The 16,643-nt window shown below is 46.8% G+C and overlaps 1 protein-coding gene across 1 annotated transcript in view; it reads right to left on the minus strand.

The window, feature by feature from the left end:
* Positions 1 to 16,643, minus strand: part of PCSK4 (proprotein convertase subtilisin/kexin type 4) — a 459,936-nt gene that overhangs the window by 178,136 nt on the left and 265,157 nt on the right. Inside the window, exon 8 of the mRNA XM_085639038.1 lies at positions 15,596 to 15,696. Within this exon, the coding sequence (XP_085495164.1) occupies positions 15,596 to 15,696 (101 nt within the window). The remainder of the gene's footprint in view (positions 1 to 15,595; positions 15,697 to 16,643) is intronic.

Genomic DNA, 16,643 nt, shown 5'->3' on the forward strand with positions numbered 1-16,643 from the left:
TCCCCCGTTCTCTTCAGGAGTCCTGGCCAGGCGGGGAGCACAAGACGGTTAACGTGATCCCAGGGTCAGAGGCTAAAGGCAGGGCTAGGTCACAAGGCAGGGGGTAGTGTCAACCGAAGGGGGGAGAAAAAGCAGGCCCTAAGAACAGTCAGTTCCCCCCCCCCCCCCCCTCCTGCACTCCTACCTCCCCACTCAGGTGCCTTACTCCTGACTACCTCACGTCACACAAAATGGCCGTCGCCCCTCACCTCTATATATAGCCTGGGCCCTAACTGTCCAGAATGGTCCAGAAGGTTCTGGAACTCCTCATGCCAGCCTATGGCCCAGATTCTGAGGTGACAGTTTAGGCCACCATTTTGTGGAGGAGCTCTCTCTCTCCCTCCATTTTAGGGAAGCACCTTGCGCCACACCATCAATTAATGATAATGTGGCACCCAGAACCTCTAAGTCAACACCAAAAAAAGTAGTGGACAGAAAAATTAGAGGGTAAAGGAAGAAAAATGAGGAGGGGACAGCCAAAGGACTGGCAGGTCTAACACACACATCATTGAAATAACATCATTTCAGTATTACTGTTGTGTTTATAACCATTTAGGTGCATGGTAGAGATCAGACATATTTGCAAGCCATAGTCATGTGCAACACCATGTCATAAAGTCTCATCTCGTTTTGTGCCACTCATCTCTTTATCTGTAACACACTAATTCTATGTGACAGGTTTATCGTGTAGTGGCGATTTTATTTGCATGCTAACACTATCTGCGTGTTAGTATGTGTACATTCCAGAGTGCCTACACCATGTGCCAGTCTAGATGAACAGCTAGCCACGTTTATCCTTCCAACTGTATACATTAAAAGTGATAATAAGTTGACATATGCCCACGATTCATACAACTATACCATAGACCGGTAGGATACTGTGGGTGGTCCTGAGGTAATCATCGTGTTCAAGTTAGGGTTTTTTCGAGAGATTAGGAGAGGAGAAGATGTGGACATCTCAGTGCTTCAGAAATAAAGGAAGAAGATCCTACACCTTGCCTACATAGTCGGACACCAAATGTGTCTGTGTGCACTGTTAAGTACTTACTTCTGTTCAAGATCTCACCCCGCTTCTCATACCTAATTGGTACCGGTCCAAGGCTTGTGCTTAGAGCCTCCGGGAATCGGTGTTTATATTTTGAAAGGTAGCGCGGGAAAAGCTGCCGGAGAGTCGCAAAAATGCCCACATTCTGGAGACCGGAAGTGACGTTGCGACGTCATTGCGTGAGCCACACGAGGCGTGGGTTAGATACTAGGGATTTGTAGTTTTTGGCAGGACACTTGTAGTTCCATGTCCTAGTAGGACTGCAGTCTATATTAGGATCTGAGGCAATATACAACTCGCGTCTCATAATCGCGCAGTAGTATGGCCAAAGTGAAAGGCGAATCATTAAGGGATATATTAGTTTAAGGCTATGAAGACTGGGATAGTAACAATGAGACCTGCGACGTTATCGCGTGTGTCATGCGAGGTGTGGGTTGGATACTAGGGAATTGTAGTTTTTGGGGGGACGCTTGTACTTCCGTGTCCTTGTGGCATTGCAAACTGTATTAGGATCTACTGCAACATTCAAGCTGCGTCTTCTAGTCGTGCAGAGTTGGCCTCATTAATATGGTTGGAGTGAATTTTTAGTATAAGGCTGTGAAGACTGGGATTGTAATCATGAGATCTGCAGTACCTCATGGGAAATAGAGATCCGATTGAGGTTGGATAGTGTATACTTCTATTCCAATTGGTCAGTCATAAAGTCATGCACATAAGACCATCCCATTGCCTTATTCTCCTCCCATCCATATGAGCAGATAGTAAGTACACTTGGAAGTGGACGCAATTGTTATTAATCCATACAACCATGGTATACAGGTAGTTTTAATCCTAAATATATTAATTAAGGAGGTAAGACGTCATTCATTTGTTGAGTTGACTCCAAGGAATGGAGTCATTTAAGCCACTCTCATGGGTCTTTAAACGGTACACCCAGCGTTGCTCCCTGTCCAGGAGTCTCTTCTGCAGGTTGCCAATGCCTTTTACTTTTTCTATCACTGTCCATCTTATATCTGTGTCTTTATGTTGTTTCTCTTTATAGTGTGCTGTAAGTTTAGTTGCTGTTATAGTACGTCTGATTGTGCTCCTATGCTCGCTGATCCGAATTTTGACCTTTCGACTTGTCATGCCCACATAGGTCAAGTCGCATGGACATTTGATAAGGTAGACCACTGAATCCGAGTTACAATTCGTGTGGGATCTCTGTTCCCATGGTGTATGTAGGCCTAAATCAAGGTTTTTGGTGTGTTCAGTGAATTGGCACACTACACATGTTCCACACGGAAAGTGTCCCGTGACTGAGGGGTTGTTCCACAATGTCAATTGATTGCTGTCTTTAGGTTTATACGTGTCTGTATGGACCAAGGTGTCCTTCAGGCTTTTATTTCTTCTGAATGAGAACATCAGTTTTTCATAAGAAAGTTTATTAGATGTAAGTATAGGTCACTTTTTGTTAATTATTTTTTTCACATCATTAGAGGATGAGTTATATGTTGTGACACAAATCATTTGTTCTGGTTGTGTCCTCACATGGGTTTCAAGTAGGGCCTCTCTCGGGGTATTGCGTGCTCTCTTCTTTGCTTTTTCAATAATTTAAACAGGGTATTCCTTCTGTTTTAGTTTCCCCGTGAGGATATGTGCCTCTTTTTTGTAATCTTGGAGGTCAGAACAATTTCTCCGTATTCGTAAAAATTGTCCAACTGGAAGATTCTCCCTGAGGGCACGTGGGTGTGCACTATCGAACCTTAACAAGCTGTTCCTGTCAGTGGGTTTGGTGTACAGGGAACTAGTCAGGGTACCATTCCTCGCAGTTAGATTGATGTCCAAAAAACAAATCTTCTCTCTGTTCATATTCATGGTAAAACGTAGATGTGGGTTTAACCTATTGATCCAGTCTGTGAATTGGTTTAGACTGTGATTATCGCCTTTCCAAATTAAAAGGACATCATCGATGTATCTATACCATTTACAGATGTTATTTGTGTATGGGTTTGTTGTCCATATGTATTGGTCCTCAAAGTGGCTCATATACAGACAGGCGATGCTAGGAGCAAATGTACTGCCCTTCGAAGTACCATGGACTTGCAGGTACAGTTGGTTTTCGAACTTAAAGTTGTCAGTGAGTGCCAAACGTATCAAGGTGATTACCCAGTCTACTGGTGCCGTCCATTGCCAGTTTTCTTTTTTGAGGAGATCTTCTATCACTTTAATACTCTTAGTCTGAGGTATACTGGTATACAGTGCCTCAACATCTAGACACACCAAGATGTTTTCCTTTAGGTCATATTCAATATTAGTCAAGCGGTTGTGCAGGTGTTTTGTGTCTTGTACGTATGATGTTATACGTGAGACCAGAGGGCGTAAGTACCAGCCTGTATATTTAGACAGGGGTTCGAGGATCGACCCTATACCCGAAACAATGGGTCTGCCCGGAGGTGGTATTTTCCCCTTATGAATTTTGGGTATTGAGTAAAACAGCAGTACTCGTGGATCCTCTTGGTTGAGAAAACCATGTTCTTTTTTGGTAATCCATTCTTTCTCAATGGCGTCCGTTGTTAATAGTTTTCTTGAGCCGTTGTTTAGGGTATCGGTTGATCATTCTGTAGAATTTGTTGTCAGCCAACAGGGTGAGGCATGCAGTCCTATAGGCATTTGTACTTTGGACCACTGTTGCTCCGCCTTTATCAGCAGGTTTTATGATTATTTCTGTCCTGTTTTTCAGTTTTTCAAGAGCTGTTCGTTCCTTGTTGTTCAAGTTGTTAAATGTGTTCCTCTTTGTTTGGAGTAGCTCAACCTCTTTGACTACTGCTTCTTCGAAAGCTAATACCTCTGGGGGCATCATGGGTGATGGAGGAAAGAAGGTGGACTTGAGTCTCAAGTCGGTGTAGCTGTCATCATCTGGGTATCTCTCTTTGTCTAAGAAAAAAGTCTTCAGCCTAATCTTTCTGAAGAATTCGCCCAATTCGCATTGTAATTGGAACTTATCCAGATAGGTAGTTGGAACAAATCCGAGACCCTTCTCCAGAACGGCAATCTAATCTGTGGTTAGGCTAATATCCGTGAGGTTCACGACTCGTCCCTGGCTGTTGTTGGCCTCTGGTTTTGCTTCTCGTGTTTGCTCCAGTCCTGTCCTCCTCCCACTGTATTCTTCTGTTGCCTCGTCGACCTCGTTTGCCTCTCCTTCCGCCCTGTCCTAAAAAATGCTGGTTGAAATCAGGTTGGAAGTAAGGTCCCGCGGGATATTGTGGTGGACCATGGTACGGAACAGGGCCAAACGGGCCTGGCCATGGATACATCTGTGGATGTCCATATCTCTGATTGTAGCCACCCCTCCGTGGTCTTCTTGGTTTCCCTTACCAGCTTCTGTTAGATCTGTCGCTTGACCAGTCTTCTTGTTCCGAATCTGATGATCCTGACAGACCACTACGTGATGATCCAGAGTCTGAGTATTCTTGACCTTTGTAGTCGTCTTTTATATAGGGATATACCTTCTCATGGCTAAATTTCTTCATATCCTTTTGTAATTTGGTGATCTTACTTTGCATGAGGTAATCTTTGTGTTCAGTTATTTCTTTACTGACCTCCTCAAGCTTCTTTTTGTAGAGAGTTAACTTGATCTCAGTTAGTGGTCTTCGCTGGTTTTTATTTTGATTAGTATGACATCTGAGAGACGTTTGGCCGTGTTGATGATCAAGATTAACCAGTCATGTGAGCATCGCCACGCAATGAGTGACCAGTCCTTTTTAAATCGGGGATCATCCAGGAATATCCTAGGTGCGTTCGTGACCAACAATCCTGTTGGTGCTGCATTTCCCCGAAGGTATTCTGTCATGATGGCTCAGTGTAGGAGGATTTTCATCTGACAGCGTTTCAGTTCTTTCAATTCATCCCAGTTCTGCGCCTGGGTGAGGCTTTGGCTGATGTTCGTGTAAGGTAGTAGGGATGGACCTGCTAGTATGGCTGATGCGATATCATCTGTGTATCCAATCCCCAGTTGTTCAGCCATGTTTGTAAACGGTGTATGTAGTGTACGTGTTGAGAGGAAACAATGTAGGTTGCTGTAAGAGACTAAAATCGTTGGTGTTGCACTATGTTCTGGGATGTAGAGAGATCCAACCGGATCTCCAAAGGTTTGAACCCTACAGCTGTGCGCTGCTCAAAATATGTATACACAATAAGGTATTGGGGAAGTGTCTGGAATCAGTCTGGACACCAATCTCTTAGTTTATGTTGTCTAAACGCGCAGATCCTGTATAGATTTGGAGGAACTACACCTTTACTGCTATTTTTACCATCTAGCGCACAGTACAGACTATCCTAGTTTTTGACACTGCATTCCATTTACACCACTCACCTGCTTAGCGAACAGCAACCTGAGGTGGAGCATGTGTCCTCATGCATTATGAACTATTGGTGGAGTCACAAAAGATGTTGCAAACTTCCAGACCCAACACTAAGGTGGCGAATCCGATCCATTAAAAAAAATTACCGTACGACTCGTATCCGTATTTTTTTACGTACGAATCGTACAAGTGCCGTCCCTCCGGTGAAGTACGATTCGTACGTGAAAAATACATACGAATCGCTTCGGGAAAAGTCTACGAGACGTCCCCGGACAGTTTTACATACGAATCGTAAAACTGAAGTCCGAGCGCGCAAGTACGATCCGTACCGCCCTTCCGAAAACACAAGCGCATGGAAAAGACCCCGTACGGAGCAAACGCCGTACCACTCGTATCTGGGTTAACTTGTGCCCGGGATACGAGTCATACAGCCCCCCCCCCCTCCCCCCTCGATATGTCAGCACCGTACCCCCCCATGTCCGCACTCTACCCCAGCCCCGTACGTGTACGCACCGTACCCCACCACCGTACCCCAGCCTCGTACATGTACGCACTGTACCCCACCATCATACCCCAGCCCCTTACTTGTACGCACCGTACCCCACCACCGTACCCCAGCCCCGTACTTGGACGCACCGTACCCCAGCGCCGTACCCCAGGCCTGGACTTGGACGCACCGTACCCCAGCGCCGTACCCCAGCCCCATACCCCAGCGCCGTAACCCAGCCCCATACATGTACGCACCGTACCCCAACACCGTACCCCAGCCCCGTACATGTACGCACCGTAACCCAACACCGTACCTCAGCCCTGTACATGTACGCACCGTGCCCCACCACCGTACCCCAGCCCCGTACTTGTACGCACCGTACCCCAGCCCCGTACTTGTACGCACCGTACCCCACCACCGTATCCCAGCCCCGAACTTGGACGCACCGCACCCCAGCGCCGTACCCCAGGCCCGTACTTGGACGCACTGTACCCCAGCGCCGTACCCCAGCCCCGTACATGTACGCACCGTACCCCAACACCATACCCCAGCACCGTACTTGTACGCACCGTACCCCAACACCGTACCCCAGCCCCGTACTTGGACGCACCGTACCCCACCACCGTACCCCAGCATCGCGTATGTACAAACCGTACAACAACATTACATATGTGAGCACTGTACAACAACATTGCGTATGTACACACCTTACATACGCTAAAACGACTCGTACAGAACCAGGACACTGTAAAACAGCACAAGGAGGGTCAATTCGACTCGCACAACACCACAAAACACGTCTACATTAGAAAAAACATCTAAAAGACTGACCTGGCACATCCAAACAGGCAAACAGAAGCCCAAACTCACAACCACCTCTTATAACACACCCACCAAAATTTCAAACCCAGCCACATCCACAAATGGACCAATAAAAAGGGCCCACACTCACAAACCATGAGCCTTTGCAACAGACCCACTGCTGACAGACACCACACACAAACAACTGCACCCATACACCTTAACTTACACACCTTCCCACAACCTCCTTCAGACATACCCCCTCTACACATTCACACACACAACCATCCACACCCACACCCCACACCATGCCCACTGAGGCATAATGAAAGGTGTGGGAGGGAAATTATTTGTAAGGCCCTTAATGAACCTCATGACAATGGGGGACTTAAATAAAGACGGCTGGTCCGGCAAACATAGAAAAGCCGACAAATAGCCCCTAGAAAAACCGTTACGTGTCGACGGCGCAGAAAAAAGGGAACTGCCGTCAGTACGCTGACGAGGTCGTTTTGTGGCTCCGATGACGTCATACGGTGTCGCGAGCGGAGCCATGCTATTGTGACGTCCTCGTCGACGTGGGAGCGCTAGGAAAGAATTTCCGTGGAATGCTGGCGCAAGGGGTATTCATAAGGTGAGGAATCCACAGGCAGCAGTATCAATCAGAAACATACATATATACATGCATACATACATTAACATGCAGCCTATTATACTTTAATTAGGCTAATATGCCAAAATTACATGGATTTCCCATTAAAGGAAAATAATCCTACATATAAATACTATAACATACACTCCAATAGTGTTCCAAGACAGCCCTTTATTTTCAGAGAGAAAACCAAGTAACTGCCTTCATCTATGCAGCCTATGGGCTAATTGCCTGCTATTAGATTGTCTTTCGCCATGATGGGAAAGTAAGATAACACTGGAACAGATACAGGTCCCGGGGAGACAGGTGGGCGTATGATATTCTGCAGCTTTACATGCCAAGAACAGATGCATACTAGTAAGCAGCATTTTCCGTTCGAGACATATGAGCTGCAGAATTCATACTTTTGCATAGATTGTACAGCAGTGTCTCCCTTAGCGGTGGTCACCTGTATCTGTTGCAGTGGTTTTGAAAAGTGTCTTAAGAACAGCTTGGCCTACAGAAGCCTGTTGCTTTGCCTGCACATCCACACAATAGTGTTTGGTGAAGGTGTGTGTAGTAGACCATGTAGCTGCCTCATGTCTTCTAGGGGAATGTTCCCTAAGAATGCCATGGATGCCCCTAGTTTACGTGTTGAGTGTGCTCTAGGGGGGATTGTTAATATGCGTTTTGCCTTCTGGTAGCATATTTGAATGCATTTAACTATCCACCTGGCAATTCCAGCTTTAGAGATGGGGTTTCCTTTATGCGGTGGAGAGAAGGCTACAAACAGTTGGTTTGTCTTTCTAAAAGGTTTAGTCCTGTCAATGTAATAAAGTAGAGCTCTTTTTACGTCTAGTGTGTGAAGAGATCTCTCTGCTACGTAATCTGGATTTTGAAAGAACACTGCTAACTCTAAAGATTGATTAAGATGAAAAGCAGAGATTACTTTGGGAAGGAATTTTGGATTGGCTCGAAGAACCACCTTGTTACGATGCATTTGTAAGAATGGTTCTCGTATGGTTAAAGCCTGGATCTCACTTACTGTTCTGAGAGAGGTGATTGCGACAAGGAAAGCTACTTTCCATGTAAAGAACTGCAGTTCGCATTTGTGTAAAGGTTCAAATGGAGGACCCATGAGCCTAGTAAGGACAATGTTTAGATTCCACACAGGAGAGGGTGGCAGTGTGGGAGGAATTATCCTTTTAAGGCCTTCCGTAAAAGCTTTGATAGCAGGTACTCTGAACAATGACAAATGTTGTCTGTTTTGCAGGTAGGCGGCAAGGGCAGCCAGATGTAATCTTATGGATGAGTAAGCTAGATTACATCTTTGTAGATGCAGTAAATAGCAAATGATGCTCTGAATTGAAGCATCTAGCGGGTCAATTTTGTTGTGATTGCAGTAAATGACAAAACGTTTCCATTTGGCTGCATAGCATGCTCTAGTAGTAGGGCGTCTGGCTTCTTTGATAATGTTCATACAGTCCGGCGGGAGGTTAAGGTAACCAAACTCTAGGACTTCAGGAGCCAGATCGCTAGATTCAGTTGTGCTGGATCTGGGTGCCTTATCTCTCCATGGTTCTGCGTTAGAAGTGTTGGGGAGAGAAGTAACTTTTGGTGTGGAACTACTGAGAGTTCGAGGAGTGTTGTGAACCATGGTTGCCATGCCCATGTGGGAACAACTAGGATCATTTTGAGAGACTGATGCTTGAGCTTGCGTACTACAAGTGGAATGAGTGGGAGTGGCTGAAAAGCGTACGCAAATCTGCCTGACTAGTTCATCCATATCGCATTGCCCTTGGACAACGGGTGGGGAAACCTGGCAGCGAAGGTTGGGCATTTTGCGTTTGCGTGTGTGACGAACAGATCTATGTCTGGGTGGCCCCACATGTGGAAACATGGTTGAAGAACTTGAGGATGAATTTCCCATTCGTGGATCTGCTGTGTCTGACGACTGAGCATATCCGCAATCTGATTGTGCACTCCTGGAAGATGTTCTGCCAGAAGATATATATTTTGTGGAATGGCCCATCTCCATATACTCTGTGCTAGCTGAGACAGCTGCAACGAGTGTGTTCCTCCTTGTTTTTGTATGTAATACATTGCTGTCATATTGTCCATGCGGACTAGGACAGTTTTGTTGAGAAGGTGTGCTCGGAACGACTTTAACGCTAGAAATATTGCTAGTAATTCTAGGTGATTGATGTGGAGCAGTTTTTGCTGGGTGGTCCACGTGCCCTAAATTGTATGGTTTAAGAGATGGGCTCCCCAGCCAGTGAGTGATGCGTCTGCTGTTAGCACTATCTGTGAAATTGGCTGAAGGAAAGGCTGCCCTCTGGAAAGGTTTTGTGTGTTCCACAACTGCAGATAGCGATGTGTGCGGCTGTCCACCAACACCAGATCTGTAAGTTGACCTTGAGCCTGATTCCACTGACATGCTAAGCATTCTTGTGAGGGCCGTATCTGAAGTCTTGCGTGAGGTACTATGAAAATGCAGGAGGCCATCATTCCTATGAGCTACATAACCACTCGAGCTGGAAGGAAGTGTTGTGGTTGAAATTTTGTGATGAGGGATTGCATATTTGCTATCCTGGCTGGATTGGGGTATGCTAGAGCTTTGGAAGTGGTCTATGGTGGCCCCTAGATACTGATGTTGGTAGGAGGGCTGTAGATGTGGCTTGGCGTGGATGATTTTGAACCTCAAGTGGTGTAGCAGTAGAATTGTTTGGTGAGTGTGATGAACACACTGATTGTGTGACTTGGCTTTTATGAGCCAGTCGTCCAGGTATGGAAACACATGGATTTGCTGTCTTCGCAAGTGTGCAGCTACCACCGCGAGACACTTTGTGAAGACCCTGGGTGCTGTGGTTACCCCGAATGGGAGAACCTTGAACTGATAATGTTTTTTGTTTTTTTTGCTTTACATAGCACCAGTTACGTTACATGAGGACACACATTCATTTTTTTTGCTTTTTTGTTAGGCACGGGGAGATTACCGAGACTCGAAACCAGTTCTCCAGGTCAGAGGTCGAGCACCCTAGCCGTTAGGCAAACTCCTCTCCGTTGGCCTAACGGCTCCTTGGCCGTCCACTGTGAATCTTAGATATTTCCTGTGAGCAGGGTGTATGGGAATATGGAGGTAGGCGTCCTTGAAATCTAATGTTGCAAGGAAGTCGCCTTGTTGAAGTAGTGGAAGGACTTGTTGAAGAGTGATCATATGAAAGTGATCTGACTGTATGTAGAAATTGAGAGGTCTGAGGTCCAGTATTGGTCTGAGAGTACCGTCCTTTTTGAGGATTAGAAAATATAGGGAGTAAACTCCTGTCCCTTGATGCTCTAGGGGAACTAGTTCTATTGCATGCCTTTGAAGCAGTGAGAGAACATTCTGTTTTGAGGAGCGTTAGATGTTCTGTGGACATTGGACGCTGCTTGGGCGGTATTTTGGGGGGAGTTGCAGTAAGTTCCAGGCAGTAACCATACTGGATAATTTGTCTTGCCCACTCGTCTGTAGTGATGGAATTCCAGACAGGTAGGAACTGTGAGTCTCCCTCCGACCGGAGTGGAATGGTCTGGAGGGAGTGGAGGGAAGTCACTGTTTGTTAGTGGGGGAGGTGTGAGTATTGTTACCTCGGCCTCTCCCTTTGTTGTTATTTCCCCTTTACCCACCTCTGACATATCCCTTGTTGGGGGATGTTTGTGTTGTGTGGGACTTTTGTAGGAGGAGGAAGCAGTATGTGTACTGATGTTTTTGGATGCACCCCTATAAAAGGAGCGACGAAAGGAGCCTCGTGTAGATGGAGACTGTAATGCACCCATAGATTTTGCAGTCTCAGTGTCTTTTTTCATTTTATCTAATGTTGTGTCTACAGCTGGGCCACAAAGTTGTTCCTGATTGAACGACTGATTGAGCATAGTAGTTTGCACTTCTTGTTTGAAGCCAGAAATGTGCAACCATGCATGCCTTCGCAGCAACACACTAATGTTGATTGATCTAGATGCAGTGTCTGCTGCATCGAGGGCACATTTAATGGATGCGTTTGTTATTAACTTGCCCTCCTGAATCAAATCATTGGCTTTGGCATTGTATTGGTCAGGCAAATGCTGCATTAGACCCTCAAGCTCGTCGTAGTGAGCCCTATCGTATCTGGCAAGTAATGCTTGTGCATTAGCTATCCTCCAGTGAATATCTGCTTGGGAGGCAACTCGTTTGCCAGAAGCGTCCAGCAGTTTTGACTCTTTGTCTGGAGGTGAGGCATCACCGGAGGTTTGGGAGTTGGCCCGCTTCCTAGCATTGGTCACTACCAGGGAATCTAAGGGGAGTTGATCTTTAATGTAGGTTGGAACATTAGGGGCGGGTTTATATTTTTTATCAATCAGAGGATTGATAATCCTGGTCCTGACAGGGTCTTTGAAGATGTCTGGAGCATGTTTGATGACACCTTTAAGCATGGGTAATGTTTGTACTGTCCTTTGTGACTGTGCAAAAGTGTCTACCAGGAAGTCCTCCTCTGTGGGGTCTGAATACATTTGCATGCCATGATATTTGGCAGCCCTATCAATGAGCTGACTAAAGCCAATGTTGTCATCTGGGGGAGATGGTCTGGTTGGGTATGCCTCTGGATCAGGAAGGTCTGGAGGATCTAAAGGGTGACTGTAGTCATCCCATGTGTCCTGTGGTATGTCAGTGTCATCATCGGGAACATTGAAGGGGTCATTATTTCCACCCCCACCCCCTAGGTCATCATAATCCTGTGGTGGTGGCGAATATGGAGGAAGTATAGGAGACTTTGGAGGAGAGAAAGGCTCAGTAGGAAGAACTGGAGAAGAGGGTCTAAATAGTGAAGTTGCACAGTCTTTTTTCTTCACAGGCACCTCAGGAATGTGTGGGGTGTCAAATGTTCTTTTGTTCGAGGGGGTACTGATAATATGGCTTGTTTTAGGGTCCACATGCAGTGTTTTCTGTTTCGGATCGATGGGATCTGGTAGAAACAGTTCCTCCTCGTTGGCATTAGCTTTCGGCACCGATTTTTTCAGTTTGGGATGTGGTTTAGGTTTGTCTGGAGCCTTTGAAGGGGTTTTTATGTCTTTCTGCTTCGGTGTCGAGTTCGAAATCTTTTTCGGATCGGAAGGTTTCTGAGGTGTCTTCGGTTCCGAGGCCTTTTGGTTATTCGGTTCCGAAGTACTTAGCGCCGAGGTCTTTTCAGCGACGACGGGATATGTTCCTGCTTTTGGGGCACTGATGTGCGGCTTGCTCAGTCCCGAGCCGCCAGAAGGCTTTTCTTTTGTCTTCTGAGCCAGGCCCGGGGGCGGGGCTTCTGAAGTGTTCTTTCGGTCTCGACTAAGGCCTTCAGGCGAAGTTTTGACCTGATCCTTCTTTTTGGGTGGGGTAGGGTTAAGGGCAGTTGTACTCACTCGTTGACCTGGAGTGATGTGGTCATCGGAGTCTTCGTCATCGGCCTCGGATACGATATCGAGCTCCTCTGAATCCTCTGCCTCAGGAACGTCGGGGCCTTCATTGAAGATATCTTCTGGCACCGGTGCCGATCATTGCGCCATGACGTGTCATCGAGCCCGGCGATCACAGATGGTTTTCTTGGATCGAAAAGAGGCGCAGGCCTGGCAATGTTTTTCTTCGTGTTCAGGAGAGAGACAAAGATTGCAGGCCTTGTGATGGTCGCTGTGTGGGGCATTCTTTAAATGGAGTCCTTTCCATTAGCCGTAGGCCCAAATGGCATTAATAGGCCCAGCGGCCCGCATCGAGGCACGCGAACGAAACAATACCGTAGATTTGGGATGTTCTGCGCAACGAAGAGGTCTGGAAACATGGTACCGAAGCGGAGAGCTGAAGTTACATCCGAACCCGATGGTGGAAAAAACACAATCTAAGGATGGAGTCGATGCTCATGCGCACTATCGTCCAAGGGAGGAGTCACCTATCTCGTGACTACAAAGACTTTTCCCAAGACAATAACAAGGTGCAAGCATCCGGGCCCAACACCAGATGGGGATCTATGCAAAAGTATGAATTCTGCAGCTCATATACCTCGAACATATGGTTTGAAAATGCAGGGGGGAGAGTAGCTTATGGGGTGCAGTGAAGGATCGAGGAAATGCTGGGGTGTAGTGTGTAGAGAAACGTATGGTTAATATTTTAAAAGGCACGTAGAGTTTACAGTTTATGAAGACTGAGGTGGAGAACTGTAAAAGGAGGGCACATAGTGTGCAGCGGAAGGGTGGGTGGAGTGTGTATGGAAAAAACGACGCCTAGGTCAGGGTGGGGTGAGAGAGTGGGTCCACTAATTGTGCAGCTGTGACTGAGTGAGTTGTGCTGCGCAGGGAGTGAAGAGGGGTGCAGTGTGTACAGCGCACGCTGGGGAGCGGTGTACATTGAGGGCAATGTTTTAGGGAAGTAGGGGCATAATATGCCAGTTTGTGCAGGGAAGAGAGAGGGTTAAACAGGGGGCTGACGTCTGTATGGTATGGAAGGGGGCGACCTCGGGTGCTACAGCGTGGACGCGCACCCGTGCACGGGGACCGTCAGAGGGAATGGGGCGTCTATCCAGAGAGGGAACAGCTCGTAAAGCTCCAGGCCCAGCCCACTATGGTGCTGCAGCACCACTATAAACAGAAGGAAAGGGAGTCCTGTCACAAGAAGCCGTTCTCTTCCGGTCTTGGTGTGGCTCTCCGCAGCCCGGGAATTCCAGGAATCTATGAGCCGGGACAATGGATGACCCGAGTCATGCCCTGGGGTCCCGCATGTGGGCGGGGATTATTCAGTGCTTATGACTATTGAGGAGTAGCCCCTGGAAGAGAACCATGCTTCTCTCCCTTTTTCCAAGGAGAAAGCCTGGAGAAGAGGAAAAGGGGGAGGAGGCCACTCCTAGTGAGAGGACCAGTGGGCCAATGGTTACCTACTCTGATAGGAGAGACCCCTCAGACTGGTAGTGGTGAGACCACTGCTGCCTGCACTGTCACAGCACCAGGAGAAATAGGACCAGGGCCAGACAGACTCCCCCAAGACACCACCAGTGTGTCAACCTGATGCCCAGGCATCTGCTCATTCTCAGGGTACAGACCCTGAGGAAACAGAAGTGAGAGCGTAAGGAGCGTGTCTGCACCCTGAGGGTGTTGCCACCACTCTAAAAAACCTAAAAGGCCATAGGGATCTCAGGAGCAAGTGGGTGACTCCTTACAAACCCATCTGCTGGAGGTGAGGCCTACCCCCCCAAGCAGCATAATGGAACTTCCACCTGTCAGAGGATGGCTAGGGGCCTGGTTCCTGACACTGACAGCTGGAAGTGGTTTCTGCTGGATACTTGGATTTGGGGCTGCACTGCCCTCACTTAGGGACAGAAGCCTGACCTCACAATTACCATGTCAACCATACAACCTCCCACTAAAGTCAATACCTCTTCCCAACCCCAACACAAGCGATCCACTAAAGATAACATAAAACTCTCCTTAAAACATGGCTGTCACAAGGAGGGGCATGGCTCTTTTTCCAGAACCCCACATTTTTTATGGACGGTGGTCCAGCTGATTATCCAGGGTCAGGTTAATGGGTATTGGAGTTGGAGGGGTTACAATTGGCTGAAAGCAGCTGGCTACCAGCGGTCCCTCAGGTACTAGGACGGGTGTGTGAATTATTGGAGGCTTTCACTAAGGTGGCTAGATGGGCCTGGCTACCCAAGACCTTCAGAAGATTGGAAGAGGTTGCCTGTCAAGGAGCCCCTGATGGTAGGAGAGGCCTGGTATCACTGTGTCCTAGAATGACGGGGTAGTTGGCTACCAGCAGGCATCAACAGGCTAGACTGGGGCTGATTACCGTAGAGCTCTTGCACAGCAAGAAGCTATCTGCCAGAGCTTCTCAGGCAGCAAGAGGGAGCAGACTGAAGGAAATTAATAAACAGCCAGGAAGGGTTTGACCAATAGGATCTTCTTAAGGATCAGGGTATCCTGGAAGGGCCCAAGGCACTTCACAACCAAGGAGAATCAGTGAAATGAAGGGGTTGGCTACCTGCGCTTCTCTGCAAGCAAGTGGGAGCTGCGAACTAAGAAAGACTTCAACAGCCAGGAAGATGGTGGCAACAGTGGAGTCCTAAGAAAGGACAAGGGAAGAGACTTTCTGTGGCATCAAAAGAAAGGAGCCATCTGGACAGGTGTCAACACAAAGGATTTGTCTGGCTACCAAAGGACCACGTCAGGTTGAAGCATGACTGTTTTATGTATATAGTCTAGGTGGGACCTACTTGGCTTCCAATGCGAGAGCGATAATCCCAGAAGCCAGTGGAGCCGAAGCTGAGGTTCCGGTGTGCTGTTCGGTGCAGCGATAATGAAGGTCTGTTGTTACCTAGAAAAATAATTGAATTCAGCTTAATATGAAAGTACCTGAATAAATAAGTTATTTACTGTCCCTTTTTTGCAACCATGAGCAATGTATGTACTGCAATGTAAAAAAAAAACTAATACTGCAGGAGGAAAAAGCAATGGTAATCCTGGTTCTCATTCAAAGCTATTCTCAATTCATAAAAAGTTAAGATAAAATATTCCCACACCATTAAAGGATCCCAGAATATATTATTAACTTTAACATATCTTCAAACTGAAAGCATTTTTGAAAGGTAAACAGGCCTATTGAAGGAAACATCATGGGTTATTTACATTACACCGATTAGCCCAATTAGGCTAAATACACTTGACTGCAAACTCATCAGTAGCACTGTGTTTTAAAACAAAAAAAAGCCTAAAACCATGCCCCTACCCTTTAACAGAGAAACAGAGGAAAGAGGTTCCTACCCCTTAAACAATTCTGGGAGCTGCCCTATTCATCACCACCAGCAGGGAGTCAGACCTAAAGTTTTTATGTTAAGTACATATTAAAAGTTCCAATAGGACAACTGAAACCATGACCGCCGACCGTGGGTAACCTAGTGGAACATTTGTGAACAAGGCGGAATTTGCATGACGGCATTCATTCTGATATTCATAAAGGTGAAATAGAATCGCAAATTTAATGCAACGTCAGAAGTGCTGAAAAAGTAAGTCACAGAAGTCATTAACGAAAGAGATTATGCAGGGATTTCACCAAAGATTTATTTCCTGAGCCAGTGCAGAAAGCTGAGGGAAGCGGGCGCCCCTCTGCTTCTGGATTTAGTAAATGGTTGTTATGTAGTCCGTTTTTATTTGTACCATTTTACCCTAAATTTGCCTAACAATGCTTTGAGTTCTAGCTTCATAGCTAGCAGCTCCAGGTACCTTATATGGAGTCCCAGGTGCTGAGGGGTCCAGGTGGCTTTG

The sequence above is a fragment of the Triturus cristatus genome, chromosome 12 (assembly GCF_964204655.1).
Source record: "Triturus cristatus chromosome 12, aTriCri1.1, whole genome shotgun sequence".
NCBI classification, from domain to species: Eukaryota; Metazoa; Chordata; class Amphibia; order Caudata; family Salamandridae; genus Triturus; species Triturus cristatus.